At 45.0% G+C, this 24,302-nt stretch overlaps 2 protein-coding genes across 2 annotated transcripts in view; one reads left to right on the forward strand and one right to left on the reverse strand.

Moving 5' to 3' along the window:
• The window catches only part of LOC128688165 (sterile alpha motif domain-containing protein 1), a 204,001-nt gene that overhangs the window by 140,819 nt on the left and 38,880 nt on the right, over positions 1–24,302 (reverse strand). The window lies entirely within an intron of this gene.
• Positions 20,182–21,912, forward strand: LOC128688121 (uncharacterized). Its single transcript, XM_070086575.1, has 2 exons — positions 20,182–20,334; positions 21,696–21,912. Exons 1-2 carry the CDS (start codon positions 20,245–20,247, stop codon positions 21,882–21,884), a joined length of 279 nt encoding a protein of 92 aa, XP_069942676.1. The 5' UTR covers positions 20,182–20,244; the 3' UTR covers positions 21,885–21,912.

Raw genomic sequence — 24,302 nt, forward strand, 5'->3', positions numbered from 1 at the left:
CTCACCTGTGAGGCTGGTCTCAGGTGACCTGCCTCACCTGTGAGGCTGGTCTCAGGTGGCCTGCCTCACCTGTGAGGCTGGTCTCAGGTGACCTGCCTCACCTGTGAGGCTGGTCTCGTGTGACCCGCCTCACAGGTGAGGCTGGTCTCGTGTGACCCGCCTCACAGGTGAGGCTGGTCTCGTGTGACCCGCCTCACAGGTGAGGCTGGTCTCGTGTGACCCGCCTCACAGGTGAGGCTGGTCTCGTGTGACCCGCCTCACAGGTGAGGCTGGTCTCGTGTGACCCGCCTCACAGGTGAGGCTGGTCTCAGGTGACCCGCCTCACAGGTGAGGCTGGTCTCAGGGTGACCCGCCTCACAGGTGAGGCTGGTCTCAGGTGACCCGCCTCACAGGTGAGGCTGGTCTCGTGTGACCCGCCTCACAGGTGAGGCTGGTCTCGTGTGACCCGCCTCACAGGTGAGGCTGGTCTCAGGTGACCCGCCTCACAGGTGAGGCTGGTCTCAGGTGACCCGCCTCACAGGTGAGGCTGGTCTCAGGTGACCCGCCTCACAGGTGAGGCTAACTTTCTTGAAGCTATTTGTGGCTACTTAGCCCAATAATAATAATAATAATAATAATAATAATAATAATAATAATAATAATATCATCCCCTTGACTCTAGACGTTTAATGAACTACACGAGTCTGTGTTTAGGCAAAACACATAAATATACACTAGATAAACTAGATTAAAATCTCCCCTTTAACACAACTGTTGGACAGATGTGGCCCAAGATTTCACTTTTTACATTTGGAGGTGAGGTAGGCTCTGAAGTTAAGGAGGTGAGGTAGGCTCTGAAGTTAGGGAGGTGAGGTAGGTTCTGAAGTTAAGGAGGTGAGGTAGGCTCTGAAGTTAGGGAGGTGAGGTAGGCTCTGAAGTTAGGGAGGTGAGGTAGGTTCTGAAGTTAAGGAGGTGAGGTAGGCTCTGAAGTTAAGGAGGTGAGGTAGGCTCTGAAGTTAAGGAGGTGAGGTAGGCTCTGAAGTTAGGGAGGTGAGGTAGGCTCTGAAGTTAGGGAGGTGAGGTAGGTTCTGAAGTTAAGGAGGTGAGGTAGGCTCTGAAGTTAGGGAGGTGAGGTAGGCTCTGAAGTTAGGGAGGTGAGGTAGGCTCTGAAGTTAGGGAGGTGAGGTAGGTTCTGAAGTTAAGGAGGTGAGGTAGGCTCTGAAGTTAAGGAGGTGAGGTAGGCTCTGAAGTTAAGGAGGTGAGGTAGGCTCTGAAGTTAGGGAGGTGAGGTAGGCTCTGAAGTTAGGGAGGTGAGGTAGGTTCTGAAGTTAAGGAGGTGAGGTAGGCTCTGAAGTTAGGGAGGTGAGGTAGGCTCTGAAGTTAGGGAGGTGAGGTAGGCTCTGAAGTTAGGGAGGTGAGGTAGGCTCTGAAGTTAGGGAGGTGAGGTAGGTTCTGAAGTTAAGGAGGTGAGGTAGGCTCTGAAGTTAGGGAGGTGAGGTAGGCTCTGAAGTTACGGAGGTGAGGTAGGTTCTGAAGTTAAGGAGGTGAGGTAGGCTCTGAAGTTAAGGAGGTGAGGTAGGCTCTGAAGTTAGGGAGGTGAGGTAGGTTCTGAAGTTAGGGAGGTGAGGTAGGCTCTGAAGTTAGGGAGGTGAGGTAGGCTCTGAAGTTAAGGAGGTGAGGTAGGCTCTGAAGTTAGGGAGGTGAGGTAGGCTCTGAAGTTAAGGAGGTGAGGTAGGCTCTGAAGTTAAGGAGGTGAGGTAGGCTCTGAAGTTAAGGAGGTGAGGTAGGCTCTGAAGTTAAGGAGGTGAGGTAGGTTCTGAAGTTAAGGAGGTGAGGTAGGCTCTGAAGTTAAGGAGGTGAGGTAGGCTCTGAAGTTAAGGAGGTGAGGTAGGCTCTGAAGTTAAGGAGGTGAGGTAGGCTCTGAAGTTAGGGAGGTGAGGTAGGCTCTGAAGTTAGGGAGGTGAGGTAGGCTCTGAAGTTAGGGAGGTGAGGTAGGCTCTGAAGTTAAGAAGGTGAGGTAGGCTCTGAAGTTAGGGAGGTGAGGTAGGCTCTGAAGTTAAGGAGGTGAGGTAGGCTCTGAAGTTAAGGAGGTGAGGTAGGCTCTGAAGTTAAGGAGGTGAGGTAGGTTCTGAAGTTAAGGAGGTGAGGTAGGCTCTGAAGTTAAGGAGGTGAGGTAGGCTCTGAAGTTAGGGAGGTGAGGTAGGCTCTGAAGTTAAGGAGGTGAGGTAGGCTCTGAAGTTAAGGAGGTGAGGTAGGTTCTGAAGTTAAGGAGGTGAGGTAGGCTCTGAAGTTAAGGAGGTGAGGTAGGCTCTGAAGTTAGGGAGGTGAGGTAGGCTCTGAAGTTAAGGAGGTGAGGTAGGCTCTGAAGTTAAGGAGGTGAGGTAGGCTCTGAAGTTAAGGAGGTGAGGTAGGCTCTGAAGTTAAGGAGGTGAGGTAGGCTCTGAAGTTAAGGAGGTGAGGTAGGCTCTGAAGTTAAGGAGGTGAGGTAGGCTCTGAAGTTAAGGAGGTGAGGTAGGCTCTGAAGTTAAGGAGGTGAGGTAGGCTCTGAAGTTAAGGAGGTGAGGTAGGCTCTGAAGTTAAGGAGGTGAGGTAGGCTCTGAAGTTAAGGAGGTGAGGTAGGCTCTGAAGTTAAGGAGGTGAGGTAGGCTCTGAAGTTAAGGAGGTGAGGTAGGCTCTGAAGTTAAGGAGGTGAGGTAGGCTCTGAAGTTAAGGAGGTGAGGTAGGCTCTGAAGTTAAGGAGGTGAGGTAGGCTCTGAAGTTAAGGAGGTGAGGTAGGCTCTGAAGTTAAGGAGGTGAGGTAGGCTCTGAAGTTAAGGAGGTGAGGTAGGCTCTGAAGTTAAGGAGGTGAGGTAGGCTCTGAAGTTAAGGAGGTGAGGTAGGCTCTGAAGTTAAGGAGGTGAGGTAGGCTCTGAAGTTAAGGAGGTGAGGTAGGCTCTGAAGTTAAGGAGGTGAGGTAGGCTCTGAAGTTAAGGAGGTGAGGTAGGCTCTGAAGTTAAGGAGGTGAGGTAGGCTCTGAAGTTAAGGAGGTGAGGTAGGCTCTGAAGTTAAGGAGGTGAGGTAGGCTCTGAAGTTAAGGAGGTGAGGTAGGCTCTGAAGTTAAGGAGGTGAGGTAGGCTCTGAAGTTAAGGAGGTGAGGTAGGCTCTGAAGTTAAGGAGGTGAGGTAGGCTCTGAAGTTAAGGAGGTGAGGTAGGCTCTGAAGTTAAGGAGGTGAGGTAGGCTCTGAAGTTAAGGAGGTGAGGTAGGCTCTGAAGTTAAGGAGGTGAGGTAGGCTCTGAAGTTAAGGAGGTGAGGTAGGCTCTGAAGTTAAGGAGGTGAGGTAGGCTCTGAAGTTAAGGAGGTGAGGTAGGCTCTGAAGTTAAGGAGGTGAGGTAGGCTCTGAAGTTAAGGAGGTGAGGTAGGCTCTGAAGTTAAGGAGGTGAGGTAGGCTCTGAAGTTAAGGAGGTGAGGTAGGCTCTGAAGTTAAGGAGGTGAGGTAGGCTCTGAAGTTAAGGAGGTGAGGTAGGCTCTGAAGTTAAGGAGGTGAGGTAGGCTCTGAAGTTAAGGAGGTGAGGTAGGCTCTGAAGTTAAGGAGGTGAGGTAGGCTCTGAAGTTAAGGAGGTGAGGTAGGCTCTGAAGTTAAGGAGGTGAGGTAGGCTCTGAAGTTAAGGAGGTGAGGTAGGCTCTGAAGTTAAGGAGGTGAGGTAGGCTCTGAAGTTAAGGAGGTGAGGTAGGCTCTGAAGTTAAGGAGGTGAGGTAGGCTCTGAAGTTAAGGAGGTGAGGTAGGCTCTGAAGTTTGAGGTAGGCTTGAAGGAGGTGAGGTAGGCTCTGAAGTTGAGGAGGTGAGGTAGGCTCTGAAGTTGAGGAGGTGAGGTAGGCTCTGAAGTTGAGGAGGTGAGGTAGGCTCTGAAGTTAAGGAGGTGAGGTAGGCTCTGAAGTTAAGGAGGTGAGGTAGGCTCTGAAGTTAAGGAGGTGAGGTAGGCTCTGAAGTTAAGGAGGTGAGGTAGGCTCTGAAGTTAAGGAGGTGAGGTAGGCTCTGAAGTTAAGGAGGTGAGGTAGGCTCTGAAGTTAAGGAGGTGAGGTAGGCTCTGAAGTTAAGGAGGTGAGGTAGGCTCTGAAGTTAAGGAGGTGAGGTAGGCTCTGAAGTTAAGGAGGTGAGGTAGGCTCTGAAGTTAAGGAGGTGAGGTAGGCTCTGAAGTTAAGGAGGTGAGGTAGGCTCTGAAGTTAAGGAGGTGAGGTAGGCTCTGAAGTTAAGGAGGTGAGGTAGGCTCTGAAGTTAAGGAGGTGAGGTAGGCTCTGAAGTTAAGGAGGTGAGGTAGGCTCTGAAGTTAAGGAGGTGAGGTAGGCTCTGAAGTTAAGGAGGTGAGGTAGGCTCTGAAGTTAAGGAGGTGAGGTAGGCTCTGAAGTTAAGGAGGTGAGGTAGGCTCTGAAGTTAAGGAGGTGAGGTAGGCTCTGAAGTTAAGGAGGTGAGGTAGGCTCTGAAGTTAAGGAGGTGAGGTAGGCTCTGAAGTTAAGGAGGTGAGGTAGGCTCTGAAGTTGAGGAGGTGAGGTAGGCTCTGAAGTTGAGGAGGTGAGGTAGGCTCTGAAGTTGAGGAGGTGAGGTAGGCTCTGAAGTTAAGGAGGTGAGGTAGGCTCTGAAGTTAAGGAGGTGAGGTAGGCTCTGAGGTAGGCTCTGAAGTTAAGGAGGTGAGGTAGGCTCTGAAGTTAAGGAGGTGAGGTAGGCTCTGAAGTTAAGGAGGTGAGGTAGGCTCTGAAGTTAGGGAGGTGAGGTAGGCTCTGAAGTTAGGGAGGTGAGGTAGGCTCTGAAGTTAGGGAGGTGAGGTAGGCTCTGAAGTTAGGGAGGTGAGGTAGGTTCTGAAGTTAGGGAGGTGAGGTAGGTTCTGAAGTTAGGGAGGTGAGGTAGGTTCTGAAGTTAGGGAGGTGAGGTAGGTTCTGAAGTTAGGGAGGTGAGGTAGGTTCTGAAGTTAGGGAGGTGAGGTAGGTTCTGAAGTTAGGGAGGTGAGGTAGGTTCTGAAGTTAGGGAGGTGGGGTAGGTTCTGAAGTTCGGGAGGTGAGGTAGGTTCTGAAGTTAGGGAGGTGAGGTAGGTTCTGAAGTTCGGGAGGTGAGGTAGGTTCTGAAGTTAGGAATGGTATCTGAATCATTCTCTCTGTCTTCTTGCTCTGGAAATTGAAGTTATTTTTTTTTTTTCTAATTTCAATATAATTTTTTGGGTAAACTAAATCTGGAAAGATCCTAGCTTGTTTTAGAGCCGTGGTTCCCACTGTGGGTGGTAACGCCCCCCTGGGGGCGGTGACAATATCCAGGGGGGCGTTGAGGAAAAAGGGGGTGGTTCTGCGCACAGTTTTACACATGCCATCTGAACAAAGTATCAGAGGTGTTCCTCTCAGTGATAACTTTGTTCCAAGAAGAGTGGATGGAATGGCTGAGAACAATGAAGACACATTGTGCAACATGCTTAAGACTACAGAATTTGGCTTACAATTAGACGAGCCCACTTTGCCAGGCAATGAATCTTTGCTTCTTGCTTATGTTCGTTTCGTCAGAGATGAAAATTTGGTTCAAGATCTTCTATTTGTAAGATAACTAGAAACAGTTGTAAAAGGAGAGTCAGTATTTAGTGTTGCTGAGATTTTTTTCAAAGAGAACAACATCCCGCTTACCAACGTTCTTGTTTATGCAACATATGACGCACCATCCATGACAAGCTGTCTTCGTAGCTTCATCACTTTATTGAAAAAAGTGGTACCTGGTGTATTTATAATGCACTGTGTACCACAGGTAACATCTGGTTGCAAAAAAACCTAAGTGGTCGACTTCACAAATCATCAAGGAATATGCTCTCAATTCGCGACTGTTTCGACAGCTCTGCACTGAGAATGATGAAGATTTTGAACGTTTGTTGTTGACCACAGAAGTTAGATGACTGTCAGGGGGAAACTTCCTGAGACGTTTCTATTCACTTTTAAAACAGTTGTTGAATTCTTCCAAGACTACAATTCTGTTCTGTGTGATGAATTAAGAAACATCAAGCATGGCATTGCTTATTTGTCACATGTATTCACAAATTTCAACGAAGTTAATTTACAATTACAAGGAAATGAGGTTAATCTTATCAAAGTCAAATCAGCCTTTTCCATTTTTGTATCCAGGTTACAGTTGTTCAAACGTAACAGCCGTCGTGAGCTCTTCCAGTTTCCCAGCCTCTCTGAACTAGAGAAGAAGAGCATACCAGACGATGACCTTAAAGTGTATTGTACACACCTGAATGACCAGCATAGAGACATGACAGTTTTCAAGATCTTTTTTGCTTAAAATATCAGACTGGGTAATCAGTCCATTCCTAGATATGAGCACTGAGGAAACAGGAATGGTGGAGGAAGAACTGATTACACTCCAAAATGATATTGAGCAGAGGCCAAAGTTCAAAAAATCATGTCAAGATTTTGGTTACAAAAAATCACTTCTGACCGCTACCCTGCATTGTGGAACAAAGTCAAGATGTACTTTATTGCCTTCCCAACATCATATTTACTAGAGCGAGGCTTCAGTAGTCTTCATGCTTCTTTCCGAGCAAAGAAAAAGACCGAAAATTACTGAAGGTTGGGATCTACGATTTCTTTTGTAGTTCCTTCAAGACTGATGTTGAGAAGCTGATGTTCCTGCATCAGGCACATCCATCTCATTAAAATTGTGAAGACAATGTAGTTATAGACGAGATGTAAATTTACCCTTTTATGTTGTTAAATAAATTGGTTTACAATGTTAATTTATATTTGTGAAATAGATACGCTTGTTTAGTGTTAGATTTTTGCAGTAAACCTGATACCAAGAAAGATGTGTGTTCGTATGTATGTGTGTGTGGGGGGGGGAGCGCTAGGGAGGTGGCCTGGGAGCCTAGGGGGCGGCAGCTTGATAAAGTTTGGTAACCACTGTTTTAGAGATAGTGGTCGAAAGTTTCATGGCCCGGTCTTCCGGTATTCTGACCCAGTAGTCTGGTATCATAGCCCGGTGTCCTGGTATCACTGAGAACCGCTTTGAGGACCACCTACAGATGGTTCGCTCAAGAGACTGCTTACAGATGGCTCACTCAGAGGACCACCTATAGATGGTTCATTAAGAGGACCACCTGCAGATGGTTCACTAAGTGGACCACCTGCAGATGGTCTAGTAAACACGCCACATAGAACACTAACAATACGAATTTAACACAGTGACGCCCAGCCTGTGGAAATAAACTGCTGGTGCATGCAGTGTAAAAATGGGCATCAGGCTGTCAGAAATGCCCCGCAGAGGACAGCTGGGGCTGGAGGGCAGATTATAGTCTTCGGGCTCTTCCGTAAATTTTAGCTTGTTGAAAAAAGTAGTGAAATTGTCCTCCATTTTATCCCTGTTCCACTATGAGGCCTGGTCACAGACCGGGCCGCGGGGGCGTTGACCCCCGGAGCTCTCTCCAGGTCTCCAGGTAAACACGTGAGGGAGGTGGAGAACTTGTTCTCTTAAGTGGGCAGTGATTTTAGTCCTGGGGAGATGTGGTGGCGGTGGCGGCACTGTTGATGGTGCTGAGGAGGCTTGTAACCTTCCAGTAGAAGACAGGAGGCTTGAAACCTCCTACTACACAACAGGAGTCCTGCAATCTTCCAGTAAACAGAAGAACTGGACCTTCCCAATTAACTACAGGAGGCCTGTAACCTCCCAGGTGGCAGGAGTGGAACCTCCCATTAAACGTCAGGAGGCCTGTGACACTCCACTAAACAACAGGAATCCTATAACCTCCCACCGAGCAACGGAAGGCTGAGTGCGAAGTACAGTATAATGGATACAAAACGAGGCACTGGCAATGAACACTGAAAACAGCAGACAGAACGAGAACCTAAGTCACATTATTGATTTTTAAGATATATAAACAGAAGAGAACTGGGATCCATGGAGAACCAGAAGAGTCCAAAGGAAAATTAATGTAAGCGACAATGAAATTTCTGAGTCAACAAATAGAGGAAACGAAAATAAGGTGGGAGCGGGATAAGCCAGATGACGACAGTGAGTTCTCGCCTTAAATGAACATGCCATGGGAGAAATCAATTATGGGGAAACACCGAGTGTCAGTGATCATGCTGACACTCGGTTATTGAACGAGCGAGACGTGTGCTTCATTCTTGCATGAAAATGCAGTGTGACTGGTGCCAGTCTGTCTCGGCTCCATGAAAGTCCAGAGTTGCATGCCTGTTGTCTCCAAAAAAAGTCTCTTTCGTAACCTCTGCGAGTATATGCTTTGGCTAGCATAAAAAAAAATTATGCATGTGGCTGGTTAATGGAGTTTAAATCTGTCGAGTAAGTTAGGGTTATTAAGGCTGCGCATAACTTCCAAGAAGGAAATACGAAGATATAAGGAAAAAGATATAAGGAAAAAGTACAAGGTGAAAGTGAACTGGATAGTAATGGAAGGAAGGAGGTTGAGATGATGTATATCGCAGTGGCAAAAAAACAACAACAAAAAAAAAAACTGAAAACTAGGGATTTTTTAACAGTATATAAGAAAAACAATTTGCAAGGTCCAGCCAAGGCAGGAAGCAAGAGAGAGTGGGAGAACACCGAACTTAATAGTGATATGTAAACAGACGTGCTGGCAACAAACATGTACACCCGAATTATATAGCATCAAAGACCACAAAGAAAAGTTATTATATAACGTGTCAGATAAAGAGGACGGGACATCAGAACTGTGATACAAACGCACTTCTGGCAAGACATTAACTGAATGAGTGATGATTGATGTATTTCCTCTTTTTTTTTTTTTTGTCCCACTGCCTCTGTGGTAGACGGACGGTATATTAAAAACAAATATGAGTGTAAAAGATACAGTAGGAATGTTGAAGGAAGGAATGGTACGCGATCACGGAAGATAAGAGTAAAGTACATGGATAGCTGAGAAGATTCAGAGAGGTCTGTACACAATACTGAGAAGTTAGGACACACTAACACATGCTAGAAAACATGAACATAACCCAGGAGCCAGGCAATGCTTGGCTCTCCCATGCCAAGAATCACAGGATGTCACCGTCAGGCACCACAGCATGGCAGTGCTCTGCCAGGCACTACATAAAATGGCATTTGTCCAGTATAGAAGGTGGATTTTCCCGGGTGCGGCAGGTGGGAGGCATAAAAAGTGCCATGTTAATAATGCCACAGCCAAGTGCCACTTCCTGCACCGCCCGAGGAGTTGTAACGTGGGTGTTAATGTTGTGACCTGCAGTGTAGTAACAATGTTGTGACCTGCAGTGTAGTAACAGTGTTGTGACCTGCAGTGTGTAGTAACAATGTTGTGACCTGCAGTGTGTAGTAACAATGTTGTGACCTGCAGTGTGTAGTAACAATGTTGTGACCTGGAGGTGGCTGTGACAATGCTTACATGGGGTCAGTTGTACATCAGCGGCTGGTTCAAGATTCTCCAAGAGTTGTCTAGTTGATCCCGAGGCTCAGAGGAACACCTAATAAGTTGCCAGTTTTATTGAACGAGCGAGACGTGTGCTTCATTCTTGCATGAAAATGCAGTGTGACTGGTGCCAGTCTGTCTCGGCTCCATGAAAGTCCAGAGTTGCATGCATGTTGTCTCCTAAAAAGTCTCTTTCGTAACCTCTGAGAGTATATGCTTTGGCTAGCATAAAAAAAATTATGCATGTGGCTGGTTAATGGGGTTTTAAATCTGTCGAGTAAGCTAGGGTTATTAAGGCTGCACATAACCTTCTTACCACCGGACAAGAATACTGTCATCCCTAAAACAGGGATTAAAAAAAAAAACACAGCTTATATTCGCTGAGAGAAAAACGCATCTCAGTGTATAATATCCTGTCTCTTATGCATGCGAGGGTTTGTACAGACAGAATCCCCCGACAAATGGCTTCTAATTCCATCATGCAAAATTTTGTGTCATGTGTGTTTCACTTCAGAAGCAACAATGTAATCTATAGTAAAAATTAAAGTCTGCTTTCAATTCAGCCTTTTTTATATATATATAAGAAGATACTGAAAATATTTATTAAGGAAACAAAGCAAAATGTAAAATAGGAGAGCCAGTTTGACTTTGCAGTGTACCTGAAGTCTGGCACTTGTAAACTACAGGTAAATACGGGTTAAGTCTTGGCTACACACTTGGGTTCCTCTTTCCCACCGCGACCTTGAAGTCGTATCTCTTGTAACGACCTTGGTGTCCTGGTATTTGGATCTGGCAGTCATACAGCATTCGGCTATCAATCGAAAGAACGTGGTTTCGACTCTCGGGTGAGGCGAGAATTATGAAGAAATCTACTTGTACCTGCGGCCTCTATTCATCTAACAGTTATTAGTTATCCGTGTGGTAGGCGACTGTTTTGAGTCTCATATTTGGGAAGAGGATCCCCAAGCGAAATAAATCACGTTTTGCTTTGGTTTTGCTGGGTTAATGGCTCTCCTGGGGCTATTAACCCTGAGGTTAATAATCTTAAGGAACTACTCTATCATCTGAGCTGCTTGTTGGGCCCCAGGGTCAAATTCCAACACCACGCAAGTTATACCTTCTAATCATAAAAACAAATAAAAGAAAACGGAGATGGTTTTTGGATAGGTGGGCAGTGATAACACGTGTATGTGGGCACTGGTAACACGTGTATGTGGGCACTGGTAACACGTGTATGTGGGCACTGGTAACACGTGTATGTGGGCACTGGTAACACGTGTATGTGGGCACTGGTAACACGTGTATGTGGGCACTGGTAACACGTGTATGTGGGCACTGGTAACACGTGTATGTGGGCAGTGATAACACGTGTATGTTGGCACTGGTAACACGTGTATGTGGGCAGTGATAACACGTGTATGTGGGCAGTGATAACACGTGTATGTGGGCACTGGTAACACGTGTATGTGGGCACTGGTAACACGTGTATGTGGGCACTGGTAACACGTGTATGTGGGCACTGGTAACACGTGTATGTGGGCACTGGTAACACGTGTATGTGGGCACTGGTAACACGTGTATGTGGGCACTGGTAACACGTGTATGTGGGCAGTGATAACACGTGTATGTGGGCACTGGTAACACGTGTATGTGGGCAGTGATAACACGTGTATGTGGGCAGTGATAACACGTGTATGTGGGCACTGGTAACACGTGTATGTGGGCACTGGTAACACGTGTATGTGGGCACTGGTAACACGTGTATGTGGGCAGTGATAACACGTGTATGTGGGCACTGGTAACAAGTGTATGTGGGCAGTGATAACACGTGTATGTGGGCACTGGTAACACGTGTATGTGGGCAGTGATAACACGTGTATGTGGGCACTGGTAACACGTGTATGTGGGCACTGGTAACACGTGTATGTGGGCAGTGATAACACGTGTATGTGGGCAGTGATAACACGTGTATGTGGGCACTGGTAACACGTGTATGTGGGCACTGGTAACATGTGTATGTGGGCAGTGATAACACATGTATGTGGGCAGTGATAACACGTGTATGTGGGCACTGGTAACACGTGTATGTGGGCACTGGTAACACGTGTATGTGGGCACTGGTAACACGTGTATGTGGGCACTGGTAACACGTGTATGTGGGCACTGGTAACACATGTATGTGGGCAGTGACAACACGTGTACGTGGGCACTGGTAACACGTGTATGTGGGCAGTGACAACACGTGTACGTGGGCACTGGTAACACGTGTATGTGGGCACTGGTAACACATGTATGTGGGCAGTGATAACACGTGTACGTGGGCAGTGATAACACATGTATGTGGGCACTGGTAACACGTGTATGTGGGCAGTGATAACACATGTATGTAGGCACTGGTAACACGTGTATGTGGGCAGTGATAACACGTGTATGTGGGCACTGGTAACACGTGTATGTGGGCACTGGTAACACGTGTATGTGGGCAGTGATAACACATGTATGTGGGCACTGGTAACGTGTATGTGGGCAGTGATAATACATGTATGTGGGCAGTGGTAATACGTGTATGTGGGCAGTGATAACACGTGTAAGTGGGCAGTGATGATACGTGTATGTGAGCAGTGATAACGCGTGTAAGTGGGCAGTGATAACACGTGTATGTGGGCAGTGATAACACGTGTATGTGGGCAGCGATAACACGTGTAAGTGGGCAGTGATAATACGTGTATGTGGACAGAGATAACACGTGTATGTGGTCAGTGATAACACGTGTATGTGGTCAGTGATAACACGTGTATGTGGTCAGTGATAACACGTGTAAGTGGGCAGTGGTAACACGTGTATGTGGGCAGTGATAACACGTGTATGTGGGCAGTGATAACACGTGTATGTGGGCAGTGATAACACGTGTATGTGGGCAGTGATAACACGTGTATGCAGGCAGTGATAACACGTGTATGTGGGCAGTGATAACACGTGTATGTGGGCAGTGATAACACGTGTATGTGGGCAGTGATAACATAAGAACATGGAAATATAAACACATATGCAGTATAATGTGATCCTTTATTGACAACGTTTCACCCACACAGTGGGCTTTTTCAAGTCACACACAGATCTACCTGGGGTGGAAGGTACGGAAGTATTTATAGTCAACATTCTGAACATGACTATAAATACTCCCGTACCTTCCACCCCAGGTAGATCTGTGTGTGACTTGAAAAAGCCCACTGTGTGGGTGAAACGTTGTCAATAAAGGATCACATTATACTGCATATGTGTTTATATTTCCACTGTGTCGGTATTTAATACCATTTATTTCCAACATAAGAACATAACATAAGAAAGGAGGAACACTGCAGGAGGCCTGTTGGCCCATACTAGGCAGGTCCTTTACAATTCATCCCACTAACAAAACATTTGCCCAACCCAATTTTCAATGCTACACAAGAAATAAGCTCTGATGTGAAAGTCCCACTCAAATCCAACCCCTCCCACTCATGTACTTATCCAACCTAAATTTGAAACTACCCAAAGTCCCAGCCTCAATAACCCAACTAGGTAGACTGTTCCACTCATCAACTACCCTATTTCCAAACCAATACTTTCCTATGTCCTTTCTAAATCTAAACTTATCTAATTTAAATCCATTACTGCGGGTTCTCTCTTGGAGAGACATCCTCAAGACCTTATTAATATCCCCTTTATTAATACCTATCTTCCACTTATACACTTCGATCAGGTCTCCCCTCATTCTTCGTCTAACAAGTGAATGTAACTTAAGAGTCTTCAATCTTTCTTCATAAGGAAGATTTCTAATGCTATATATTAATTTAGTCATCCTACGCTGAATGTTTTCTAACGAATTTATGTCCATTCTGTAATATGGAGACCAGAACTGAGCTGCATAATCTAGGTGAGGCCTTACTAATGATGTATAAAGCTGCAGTATGACCTCTGGACTTCTGTTGCTTACACTTCTTGATATAAACCCCAGTAATCTATTTGCCTTATTACGTACGCTTAGGCATTGCTGTCTTGGTTTAAGGTTGCTGCTCACCATAACCCCCAAGTCCTTTTCGCAATCTGTATGGCTAAGTTCTACATCATTTAACTTATAAGTACTAGGGTTATGGGCACTCCCGAGCTTCAGAACCTTGCATTTATCTACATTGAACTGCATCTGCCACTTTTCTGACCAAGAATAGTTTGTTTAAATCCTCCTGAAGTTCCATAACATCTACGTTTGAATCAATTATCCTACCTATCTTTGTGTCATCGGCGAATTTGCTCATATCACTAGTAATTCCCTCATCAAGATCATTGATATATATTATAAACAACAACGGGCCCAAGACTGATCCCTGTGGAACGCCACTTGTTACAGATCCCCACTCGGATTTAACCCCATTTATGGACACTGCTTCCTGTCAGTGAGCCATGACTCGATCCACGAGAGCACTTTTCCCCCAATGCCATGAGCTGCCACTTTCTTTAACAGTCTATGGTGCGGAACTCTATCAAAAGCCTTACTAAAATCTAAGTAAATAATATCAAATTCTTTATCGTGGTCAACAGCCTCAAAAGCTTTACTGAAGAAAGTTAATAAATTAGTTAGACAAGACCGGCCTCTTGTGAATCCATGCTGAGTATCATTAATCAAGCTATGCCAATCGAGATGGCTTATAATCTCAGCTATAATTGACTCTAGTAATTTGCCTACAATTGAGGTCAGGCTTATTGGGCGGTAATTTGACGGTAACGACTTGTCCCCTGTTTTAAAAATAGGAATTACATTAGCCATCTTCCACATATCAGACACTACACCTGTTTGAAGAGATAAATTAAAAATATTAGTTAATGGTTCACAGAGTTCCATTTTGCATTCCTTAAGAACCCTTGAAAAAACCTCATCAGGACCCGGCGACTTATTTTGCTTCAGTCTGTCTATCTGCTTCACAACCATTTCACTAGTGACTGTGATGTTACATAATTTATCCTCTTCTAGCCCACTATAAAAAATAATTACTGGAATATTGTTAGTGTCTTCCTGTGTAAAAACTGAGAGAAAATAATTATTAAAAATCGAGCACATTTCATTCTTTGTCAGTAAGGTGCCCATAGTTATTTTTAAGGGGACCTATCTTATCTCTAACTTTTGTTCTATAGATCTGGAAAAAACTTTTTGGGTTAGTTTTAGAATCCCTAGCAACTTTAATTTCATAGTCCCTTTTAGCTTTTCTTATCCCCTTTTTAATGTCCCTCTTAATGTCAATATACTGATTCATAAGATGACCCTCACCTCTTTCGATACGCCTATAAATTCCTTTCTTATGCCCTAGTAGATATTTCAGCCTATTATTCATCCATTTTGGTTCATTTCTATTTGATCTAATTTCTTTACATGGGATAAACGTTCTTTGAGCAGCATGTATAGTGTTCAGAAAACTGTCATATTGATAGCTCACTTCGTTACCCCAGTCAACAGATGATAAGTGTTCTCTAAGCCCATCGTAATCTGCTAAGCGAAAATCTGGGACTGTTACTGAGTTATCGCTACTATCGTACTTCCATTCAATGCTAAATGTAATTGATTTGTGGTCGCTAGCACCCAGTTCCTCTGAAATTTCTAAATTATTAACAAGGGATTCATTGTTTGCCATAACTAAGTCAAGCAGGTTATTTCCCCTTGTAGGTTCTGTCACAAACTGCTTCAAAAAACAATCCTGAACTACTTCTAAGAAGTCGTATGATTCTAAATTCCCAGTCAAGAAATTCCAATCAATATGACTAAAGTTAAAGTCTCCTAGAATTACTACATTATCGTGCCTTGTGGCCTTAACAATTTCCTCCCATAGTAGTCTTCCTTGGTCCCTATCTAAGTTTGGGGGACGGTATATCACTCCTAAAATCAGTTTTTCATGCCCCTCTGAAAATTCTATCCAAACAGACTCTGTATGTGTTACTTCAGACTTAATACCCGTTTTTATGCAACAGTTCAAGCGATCTCGGACATACAGTGCCACCCCACCCCCCTTCCCGATACTTCTATCTACTTGGAACAATTTAAAACCCTGAATATGACATTCCGCAGGCATGTCCCGACTTTTTTAATTAAACCACGTCTCAGTTAAGGCAAATACATCAATGTTACCTGCACTAGCAACTAATCTCAACTCGTCCATCTTATTCCTAGCACTACGGCAATTAGCATAATAAACATTGAAAGACTCTCCTTTCTCTTTACTCTTCCTGCTCATTTCTGTTTTTCTACTAAACCTATTACCGTCCTTATCACCCAAAGTCCCTGGCTTTTCAATATCTACCTCGTTCTGCTTATTACTAGTTCCCCTAGAACTCGTAATATTACTACACTGGGACTTCACTGTTTTCCTGCCAAAACCCATACCACTAAGTATTCCTAGTTTAAAGTCCTAACTGCTCCCTCCACTGCAGTTGCCAGTGCTACCACCCCAGACCTAGATAAGTGAACCCCATCCCTGGCATACATGTCATTCCTGCCATAGAAGAGGTCCCAGTTGTCAATGAAACGTGTATGTGGGCAGTGATAACACGTGTATGTAGGTAGTGATAACACGTGTATGTGGGTAGCGATAACACATGTAGTGATAACATGTGTATGTAGGTAGTGATAACATGTGTATGTAGGTAGTGATAACATGTGTATGTAGGTAGTGATAACATGTGTATGTAGGTAGTGATAACACATGTAGTGATAACATGTGTATGTAGGTAGTGATAACATGTGTATGTGGGTACCGATAACACATGTAGTGATAACATGTGTATGTAGGTAGTGATAACATGTGTATGTAGGTAGTGATAACATGTGTATGTAGGTAGTGATAACACATGTAGTGATAACATGTGTATGTGGGCAGTGATAACATGTGTATGTGGGCAGTGATAGCACGTGTATGTGGGTAGTGATAACACGTGTATGTGGGTAGTGATAATACATGTAGTGATAACATGTGTATGTAGGTAGTGATAACACATGTAGTGATAACATGTGTATGTGGGCAGTGATAACATGTGTATGTGGGCAGTGATAACATGTGTATGTGGGCAGTGATAACATGTGTATGTGGGCAGTGATAACACGTGTATGTGGGTAGTGATAACACGTGTATGTGGGTAATGATAACACGTGTATGTGGGCAGTGATAACACATGTAGTGATAACATGTGTACGTGGGTAGTGATAACACATGTAGTGATAACATGTGTATGTGGGCAGTGATAACATGTGTATGTGGGCAGTGATAACACGTGTATGTGGGTAGTGATAACACGTGTATGTGGGTAATGATAACACGTGTATGTGGGCAGTGATAACACGTGCATGTAGGTAGTGATAACACGTGTGTGTGGGCAGTGATAACACATGTAGTGATAACATGTGTACGTGGGTAGTGATAACACATGTAGTGATAACATGTGTATGTGGGCAGTGATAACATGTGTATGTGGGCAGTGATAACATGTGTATGTGGGCAGTGATAACATGTGTATGTGGGCAGTGATAACATGTGTATGTGGGCAGTGATAACACGTGTATGTGGGTAGTGATAACACGTGTATGTGGGTAATGATAACACGTGTATGTGGGTAATGATAACACGTGTATGTGGGCAGTGATAACACGTGCATGTAGGTAGTGATAACACGTGTGTGTGGGCAGTGATAACACATGTAGTGATAACATGTGTACGTGGGTAGTGATAACACATGTAGTGATAACATGTGTATGTGGGCAGTGATAACACGTGTATGTGGGTAGTGATAACACGTGTATGTGGGCAGTGACAACACGTGTATGTGGGTAGTGATAGCACGTGTATGTGGGTAGTGATAGCACGTGTATGTGGGTAGCGATAACACATGTAGTGATAACATGTGTATGTACGAAGTGATAACATGTGTATGTGGGTAGTGATAACATGTGCATGTGGGTAATGATAACACATGTGGGCAGTGATAACACGTGCATGTGAGTAGTGATAACACGTGTATGTGGGTAGGAATAACACGTGTATGTGAGCAGAAATAACACGTGTATGTGGGCAGGAGTAACTCGTGTACGTGGGCCGAGATAACAGGTGTGTATGTGGGGGAGAGTGGGGAAGGCTATGAAGGCTACTAATGTAGTGGAGGTATAGTGTTGTGGTGGTGTTGGTGATGTTGCGTGTTGTTGTTGTTGCATGCTGGTGTTGTTGCATTCTGGTGTTGTGGATGTGTTGGTGGGGAGAAGTGGGGGTGGGAGCAAGAGTGATCTGGCTGACTGTGAATGACGCCAACGCAGTGGGCTACGGGCCAGTTCTTGTTGGATGCCAAAACACAAACACAGAAGCACACTTTCACTCTCCGTCTCTCATTACTACATCAAAAACAAACCAGTTGCGTGGAGTCTGGGGAGTTTCTTCAGCACCCATAATCTCTCTTCACAACTCGGCTCAAAGGAGGTTGTATTAGCGCCTTATATCTCCCAGTAACTATAACTCGTACTGTGTTGGGCATCGACTCTGCCGAAAGATTAGTTAGTCAGGTTGACTGTGATGAGTTATGATAATACTGCCTCGTTTATTAACTCACTGTGATGAGTTATGGTAATACTGTCTCATGCAGGGGTAAGAGTGACTCAACAGATGAATGGAAGACTCACTGACCAAAAGCAATTTATCAACACACAAATTATAGGCACGAGTTAGGTAGTAATTAGATTTAGTAATAGTTCTCACTAATTTGAAATACAAGTTACTACACTTAGAAGGAATACTTATTTTCTACAGTGCTTTATCGGCTGTATTTCAATTATATCTAAGAATAATTATAATTAAAAGGAAGAGCAGAGTGGTATCATAGGGCGTGTGTGACGTAACATAACTGTACTTGACTCTTAAGTGTTTAGACTATAAGAAGCAAACATTATTTGGTGGTACAAGACCTTCAGCAGGTGGTGAGTGCACTGTAGTGAGCTGGACACACGACCATTGTTGACGTAGAGTCGTCTTTTTCGTAGGAGACTAGCTAGTGAGTATACTGTCGTAGTGAGTGTACTGTAGTGAGCTGGACACATGACCACTGACGGTGTAGAAGAAGAAAAGCCATGGAGAACACTTCCAGTAGAACTGATGCACGCAACATTTAACTTTGAAAACCATGCATAGTCATACTTGCTATGTTTGAATATTTTGTTTAGGCATCGTTTTACCCGCAGGGAGCTTCATAAAGCTTCTGGCTTGATAAACCTACTCCACCTGCATAAGGAATCGTTTTGTTGAGGTTCCCAACGACGGTGTGTGTGTGTGTGTGTGTACTCACCTATTTGTGGTTGCAGGGGTCGATTCACAGCTCCTGGCCCCGCCTCTTCGCTGAATGCTACTAGGTCCTCTCTCCCTGCCCCATGAGCTCTATCATACCTCGCCTTAAAACTATGTATGGTTCCTGCCTCCACTACATCACTTTCTAGGCTATTCCATGGCCTGACTACTCTATGACTGAAGAAATACTTCCTAACATCCCTTTGATTCATCTGAGTCTTCAACTTCCAATTGTGACCTCTTGTGTCTGTGTCCCATCTCTGGAACATCCCGTCTTTGTCCACCTCGTCTATTCCGCGCAGTATTTTATATGTCGTTATCATGTCTCCCCTGACCCTCCTGGCCTCCAGTGTCGTCAGGCCGATTTCCCTCAACCTTTCTTCATAGGACAATCCCCGTAGCTCTGGGACTAGTCTTGTTGCAAACCTTTGCACTTTCTCTAATTTCTTGACGTGCTTGACTAGGTGTGGATTCCAAACTGGTGCTGCATACTCCAGTATGGGCCTGACGTAGATGGTGTACAGAGTCTTAAACGAATCCTTACTGAGGTATCGGAACGCTATCCGTAGGTTTGCCAGGCGCCCGTATGCTGCAGTAGTTATCTGATTGATGTGCGCCTCAGGAGATATGCTCGGTGTTATACTCACCCCCAGATCTTTTTCCTTGAGTGAGGTTTGCAGTCTTTGGCCATCTAAACTACATTGTGTCTGCGGTCTTCTTTGCCCTTCCTCAATCTTCATGACTTTGCATTTGGCAGGGTTAAATTCAAGGAGCCAGTTGCTGGACCAGGCTTGTAGCCTGTCCAGGTCTCTTTGTAGTCCTGCCTGATCCTCGTCCGATTCGATTCTTCTCATTAACTTCACATCATCTGCAAACAAGGACACTTCTGAGTCTATCCCTTACGTTATGTCGTTCACGTATACCAAGAACAGCACAGGTCCTAGGACTGACCCCTGTGGAACCCCGCTTGTCACAGGCGCCCACTCTGACACCTCGTCGCGTACCATGACTCGTTGTTGCCTCCCTGTCAGATATTCTCTGATCCATTGCAGTGCCTTTCCTGTTATGTGTGCCTGGTCCTCTAGCTTTTGCAGTAACCTCTTGTGAGGAACTGTGTCGAAGGCCTTCTTGCAGTCCAAAAATACGCAGTCGATCCACCCCTCTCTCTCTTGTCTTACTTCTGTCACCTTGTCATAAAACTCTAGTAGGTTTGTGACACAGGATTTTCCTTCCCTGAAACCGTGCTGGTTGTCAATTATACACTTGTTTCTTTCCAGGTGCCCCACCACTCTCCTCCTGATGATCTTCTCCATGACCTTGCATACTATACACGTTGTGTGTTTGTGTGTGTGTGTGTTTGTGTGTGTGTGCATGTGTGTGTGTGTGCGCGCGCGCGCTGGGAGGGTGGCACTGCTTACTCCTGATGACATTCTTCTTCCCGTATGTACAGGGAGGGTGGCACTGGCTGGGATGGTCAGCCGACGCCTGGTTCTGGGTAGATCACCCTCACATCATGAGCGTGTGGGGAGTCGTTTATGACGACGTAACAAGTAATGCTTTCTACCTCCTCGACACTCCCATCGCAACCCTCGACCAGATCCAGGTAAGGCAAAGGTGAGGTAATTAGGTAAGGTGGATGAAGGTGATGTACTCATGAAAGGTAGCAGCAGGCGATGTACTCATGAGATGTAGCAGCAGATGTACTCATGAGAGGTAGCTGCAAGCGATGTACTCAGGAAATTATTTCATAACAATTTACAAATTTACAGAGCTATCGATGAGCTGTGTTCATGAAAATCAAGACGGCAAAAACTAGCTTGCTGATACTCAACAACTGGATTCAGAACCGGGGGAGACCAAGGCAATCATCCATTTAAAAAACGGCTAGGAAAACGGGTTTCAAGTTTTCAGTTTCCAAATTTGGAATCCAGTGTGACTTTAGAACTAAGGAAGGTAGTTTAATACACTGCATAGACAGTTGTAGCCTAGCCTATGTGAATTATGATTATTACATAACGAAAAAAAATATTTTTAAAACATGTGATTAGTGATAGGAGTATCCCAAAACAATTAATAGCTTTATAGCATAATCTGTTAGTGTTTAATGAACATTATTTGGTTTTTGACTGATATATTAGACGTCTAGACCATTTATTTTTTCTCTATTGCATGACTTTGTAGTGAAAAGTTGGATATGAAAATGTTGTTTTTCCAAGATTTAACATTCGTAAGTCACTTGAAACTTAAGATTTTTACCTCTATTGCACTCACAATGAGAGAACAAAATACTAAGAGCTTAATTTAGATAATGGAGTTCTTCACCTTTCTTATCTTACAGAAGGAACCAAGCTGATCTGGAACACTGCTCTCATTTATGACCAATATATCAGTCTGAACTCCAGTAAATAAATTTGGAATCTCCAACAACCTTAACAGTATAACAAGAATGGTTCTTGGGTGTTTTTTTTTATTATATTCATGTAGGAGTTATATATCACCTGGGAAGTGGAAGGCAATTACTCCTTCCTAGGTGCTCCACTACTCTTCTCCTGTAAATCTTCTTCATAGCTTTACGTACTATATATGTCAGTGACACTGGTCTGTAGGAAAGACGTAGAGCTTTATGAATCTGCGAGAAAAATAACTCTGAAGGAAAGTGTTACCTCGTTCTCGAGGAAGAGTCACCGCCAGACCTGGTGGTCCTTTGCTTGAACCAGCGAGTACCACTTCTTTTATTTCATACCATGAGATGTTTACGAATTATATAGCTGCTGTGGACGTAGAGATAATGTTTGTAAATTTCGCCTGTTTGCGAATTGTCAAGCATAGCTGTTAATTATATTAAATGAAGTTACAACCCTTTATTTTACCTCGTTCCCTAGTGTGACGCCTCTATTTTCCCCCGGGAAGTTGGAGTGACGTGCAGATGAGATTGCTGTATATAACGCTCCGTCATGTCCTCAGACGCGGCTGACGGCGTGCGGATGTTCAGTGCCGGAGGAGCTGGTGTGGACTGTGGTGTACCAAGTGAGCTCGGCGCTGCTGCATATGGTCGAGGCGGGTCTGCCCTACACACCCCTCGCCCTAGACAACATCTTCTTGCTGAGGGACAGGTTGGCCCTCGAGAACATGCTCTCCAGGAAGCACAGGTGAGAGGGAGCTGACACCACTGTTAGCTCCACACATCGTGGTTCTCAAGATTTAGGACCTAGAGAAGAGAGCATCCTGTGGGTAGTAAAGTGAGATTATTGTAACGGATCCTTATGAGAGTAGGCTCGAATCCTGATGGGATACCGATTAATCATTTTATTATTCGTGGGGAAGCTCTAAGCACGTAGTAGTTACTCACCTCGGGAATGGGAGGTAATCAGGTTCGACTCATTCCTTATCCAGTATCAAGATTCCCACTGCTGACAAAATGGCAAAGTATTTTATCCACAGTGGTATATTACAGACCATTCTGGCGAAATACCCTGACTTTGCTAGCTGTAAATAAAGCATTACCACGCGTGTATGTGTGTGTGTACTCACCTAATTGTCGTTGCAGGGGTCGAGACTCAGCTCCTGGCCCTGCCTCTTCACTGAGTGCTACTAGGTCCTCTCTCTCCCTGCTCCATGAGCTTTATCATACCTCATCTTAAAGCAATGTATGGTTCCTGCCTCCACTACCTCACTTGCTAGGCTATTCAGCTTCCTGACTATTCTATGACTGAAGAAATACTTCCTAACATCCCTTTGACTCATCCGGATCTTCAACTTCTAATTGTGGCCCCTTGTTTCTGTGTCCCCTCCCTGGAAAATCCTGTCTCTGTCTACTTGTCTATTCCACGCAGTATTTTGTATGTTATCATGTCTCCCCTAACCCTCCTGTCCTGCAGTGTCATCAGGTCGATTTCCCTCAACCTTTCTTCGTAGGATATTTCCCTTAGCTCTGGAACTAACCTCGTCGCAAACCTTTGCACTTTCTCTAATTTCTTGACGTGCTTGATCAAGTGTGGGTTCCAAACAGGTGCTGCATACTCCAATATGGGCCTGACGTACACGGTGTACAGTGTCTTGAACGACTCCTTACTAAGGTATCGGAACGCTATTCTCAGGTTTGCCAGGCGCCCATATGCTGCAGGAGTTATGTGGTTGATTTGTGCTTCCGGAGACGTGCTCGGTTTTATACTCGCCCCAAGATCTTTCTCCTCGAGCGAGGTTTGCAGTCTTTGGCCACCTAGCCTATACTCCGTTCTGCGGTCTTCTTTGCCCTTCCCCGATCTTCATGACTTTGCATTTGGTGGGGTTAAATTCGAGAAGATAGTTGCTGGACCAGGTGTCCAGCCTGTCCAGGTCTCTTTGGAGTCCTATCTGATCCTCATTTGATTTAATTCTCCTCATTAACTTCAAATCATCTGCGAACAGGGACACTTCTGAGTCTAACCCTTCCATCATGTCATTCACATTTACCAGATATAGCACTGGTCCTAGGACCGACCCCTGTGGGACCCCGCTCATCACAGGTGCCCACTGTGATACCTCATCACGTACCATGACTCGTTGTTGCCTCCCTGTCAGGTATTCTCTGATCCATTGCAGCTCCCTGTTATATGTGCCTGATCCTCTAGCTTCTGCACCAGTCTCCTGTGAGGAACTGTGTCGAAGGCCTTCTTGCAGTCCAAGAAGATGCAATCAACCCACCCCTCTCTCTCGCGTCTTCTGTTACTTTATCATAAAACTCCAGTAGGTTTGTGACACAGGATTTGCCTTCCATAAAACGGTGCTGGTTGGCGTGTATACTCTTGTTCCATTCCAGGTGCTCCACCACTCTCCTCCTGATAATCTTCTCCATTACTTTGCATACTATGCACGTCAGTGACACTGGTCTATAGTTTAGTGCCTCTTTTCTGTCCCCTTTTTAAATATGGGTACTATATTTGCTGTCTTCCATACCTTAGGTAGTTGCCCAGTTTCAAGGGATGTATTGAAGATTGTGGTTAGTGGCACACACAGCATTTCTGCTCCCTCTCTAAGGACCCATGGGGAGATGTCTGGTCCCATTGCCTTTGAGGCATCAAGGTCCCTTAGCAGCTTCTTCACCTCCTCCTCAGTTGTGTGTATGTCATCTAACACTTGTTGGTAAATTCCTTGTTGGCGTCCTCCTCTGTTCTGTCCACCCAGAGGCCTTCCTGTCTCCACTATAAATACTTCCTTAAATCTCTTGTTGAGCTCCTCACATACCTCTTGACCGCTTCTGGTGAGTTCCCCACCTTCTTTCCTCAGCTTGACCACCTGGTCTTTGACTGTTGTCTTCCTCCTAATGTGGCTATTCAGCAGTTTTGGGTCAGACTTGGCTTTCGATGCTATGTCGTTTTCGTACTGTCGCTGGGCCTCCCTCCTTATCTGTGCACACTCGTTTCTGGCTCTTCGATTAGTCTCTCTATTTTCCTGGGTCCTTTGCCTCCTGTATATTTTCCATTCTCTGTTGCACTTAGTTTTTGTCTCCCTACACCTTCAGGTAAACCAAGGACTCGCTTTGGCCTTCCTATTATTTCTATTGCCCTTGGAAACCTTTCCTCTGCCTCCCTG

Source organism: Cherax quadricarinatus, chromosome 19 (genome assembly GCF_038502225.1).
Source record: "Cherax quadricarinatus isolate ZL_2023a chromosome 19, ASM3850222v1, whole genome shotgun sequence".
Lineage (NCBI taxonomy): Eukaryota > Metazoa > Arthropoda > Malacostraca > Decapoda > Parastacidae > Cherax > Cherax quadricarinatus.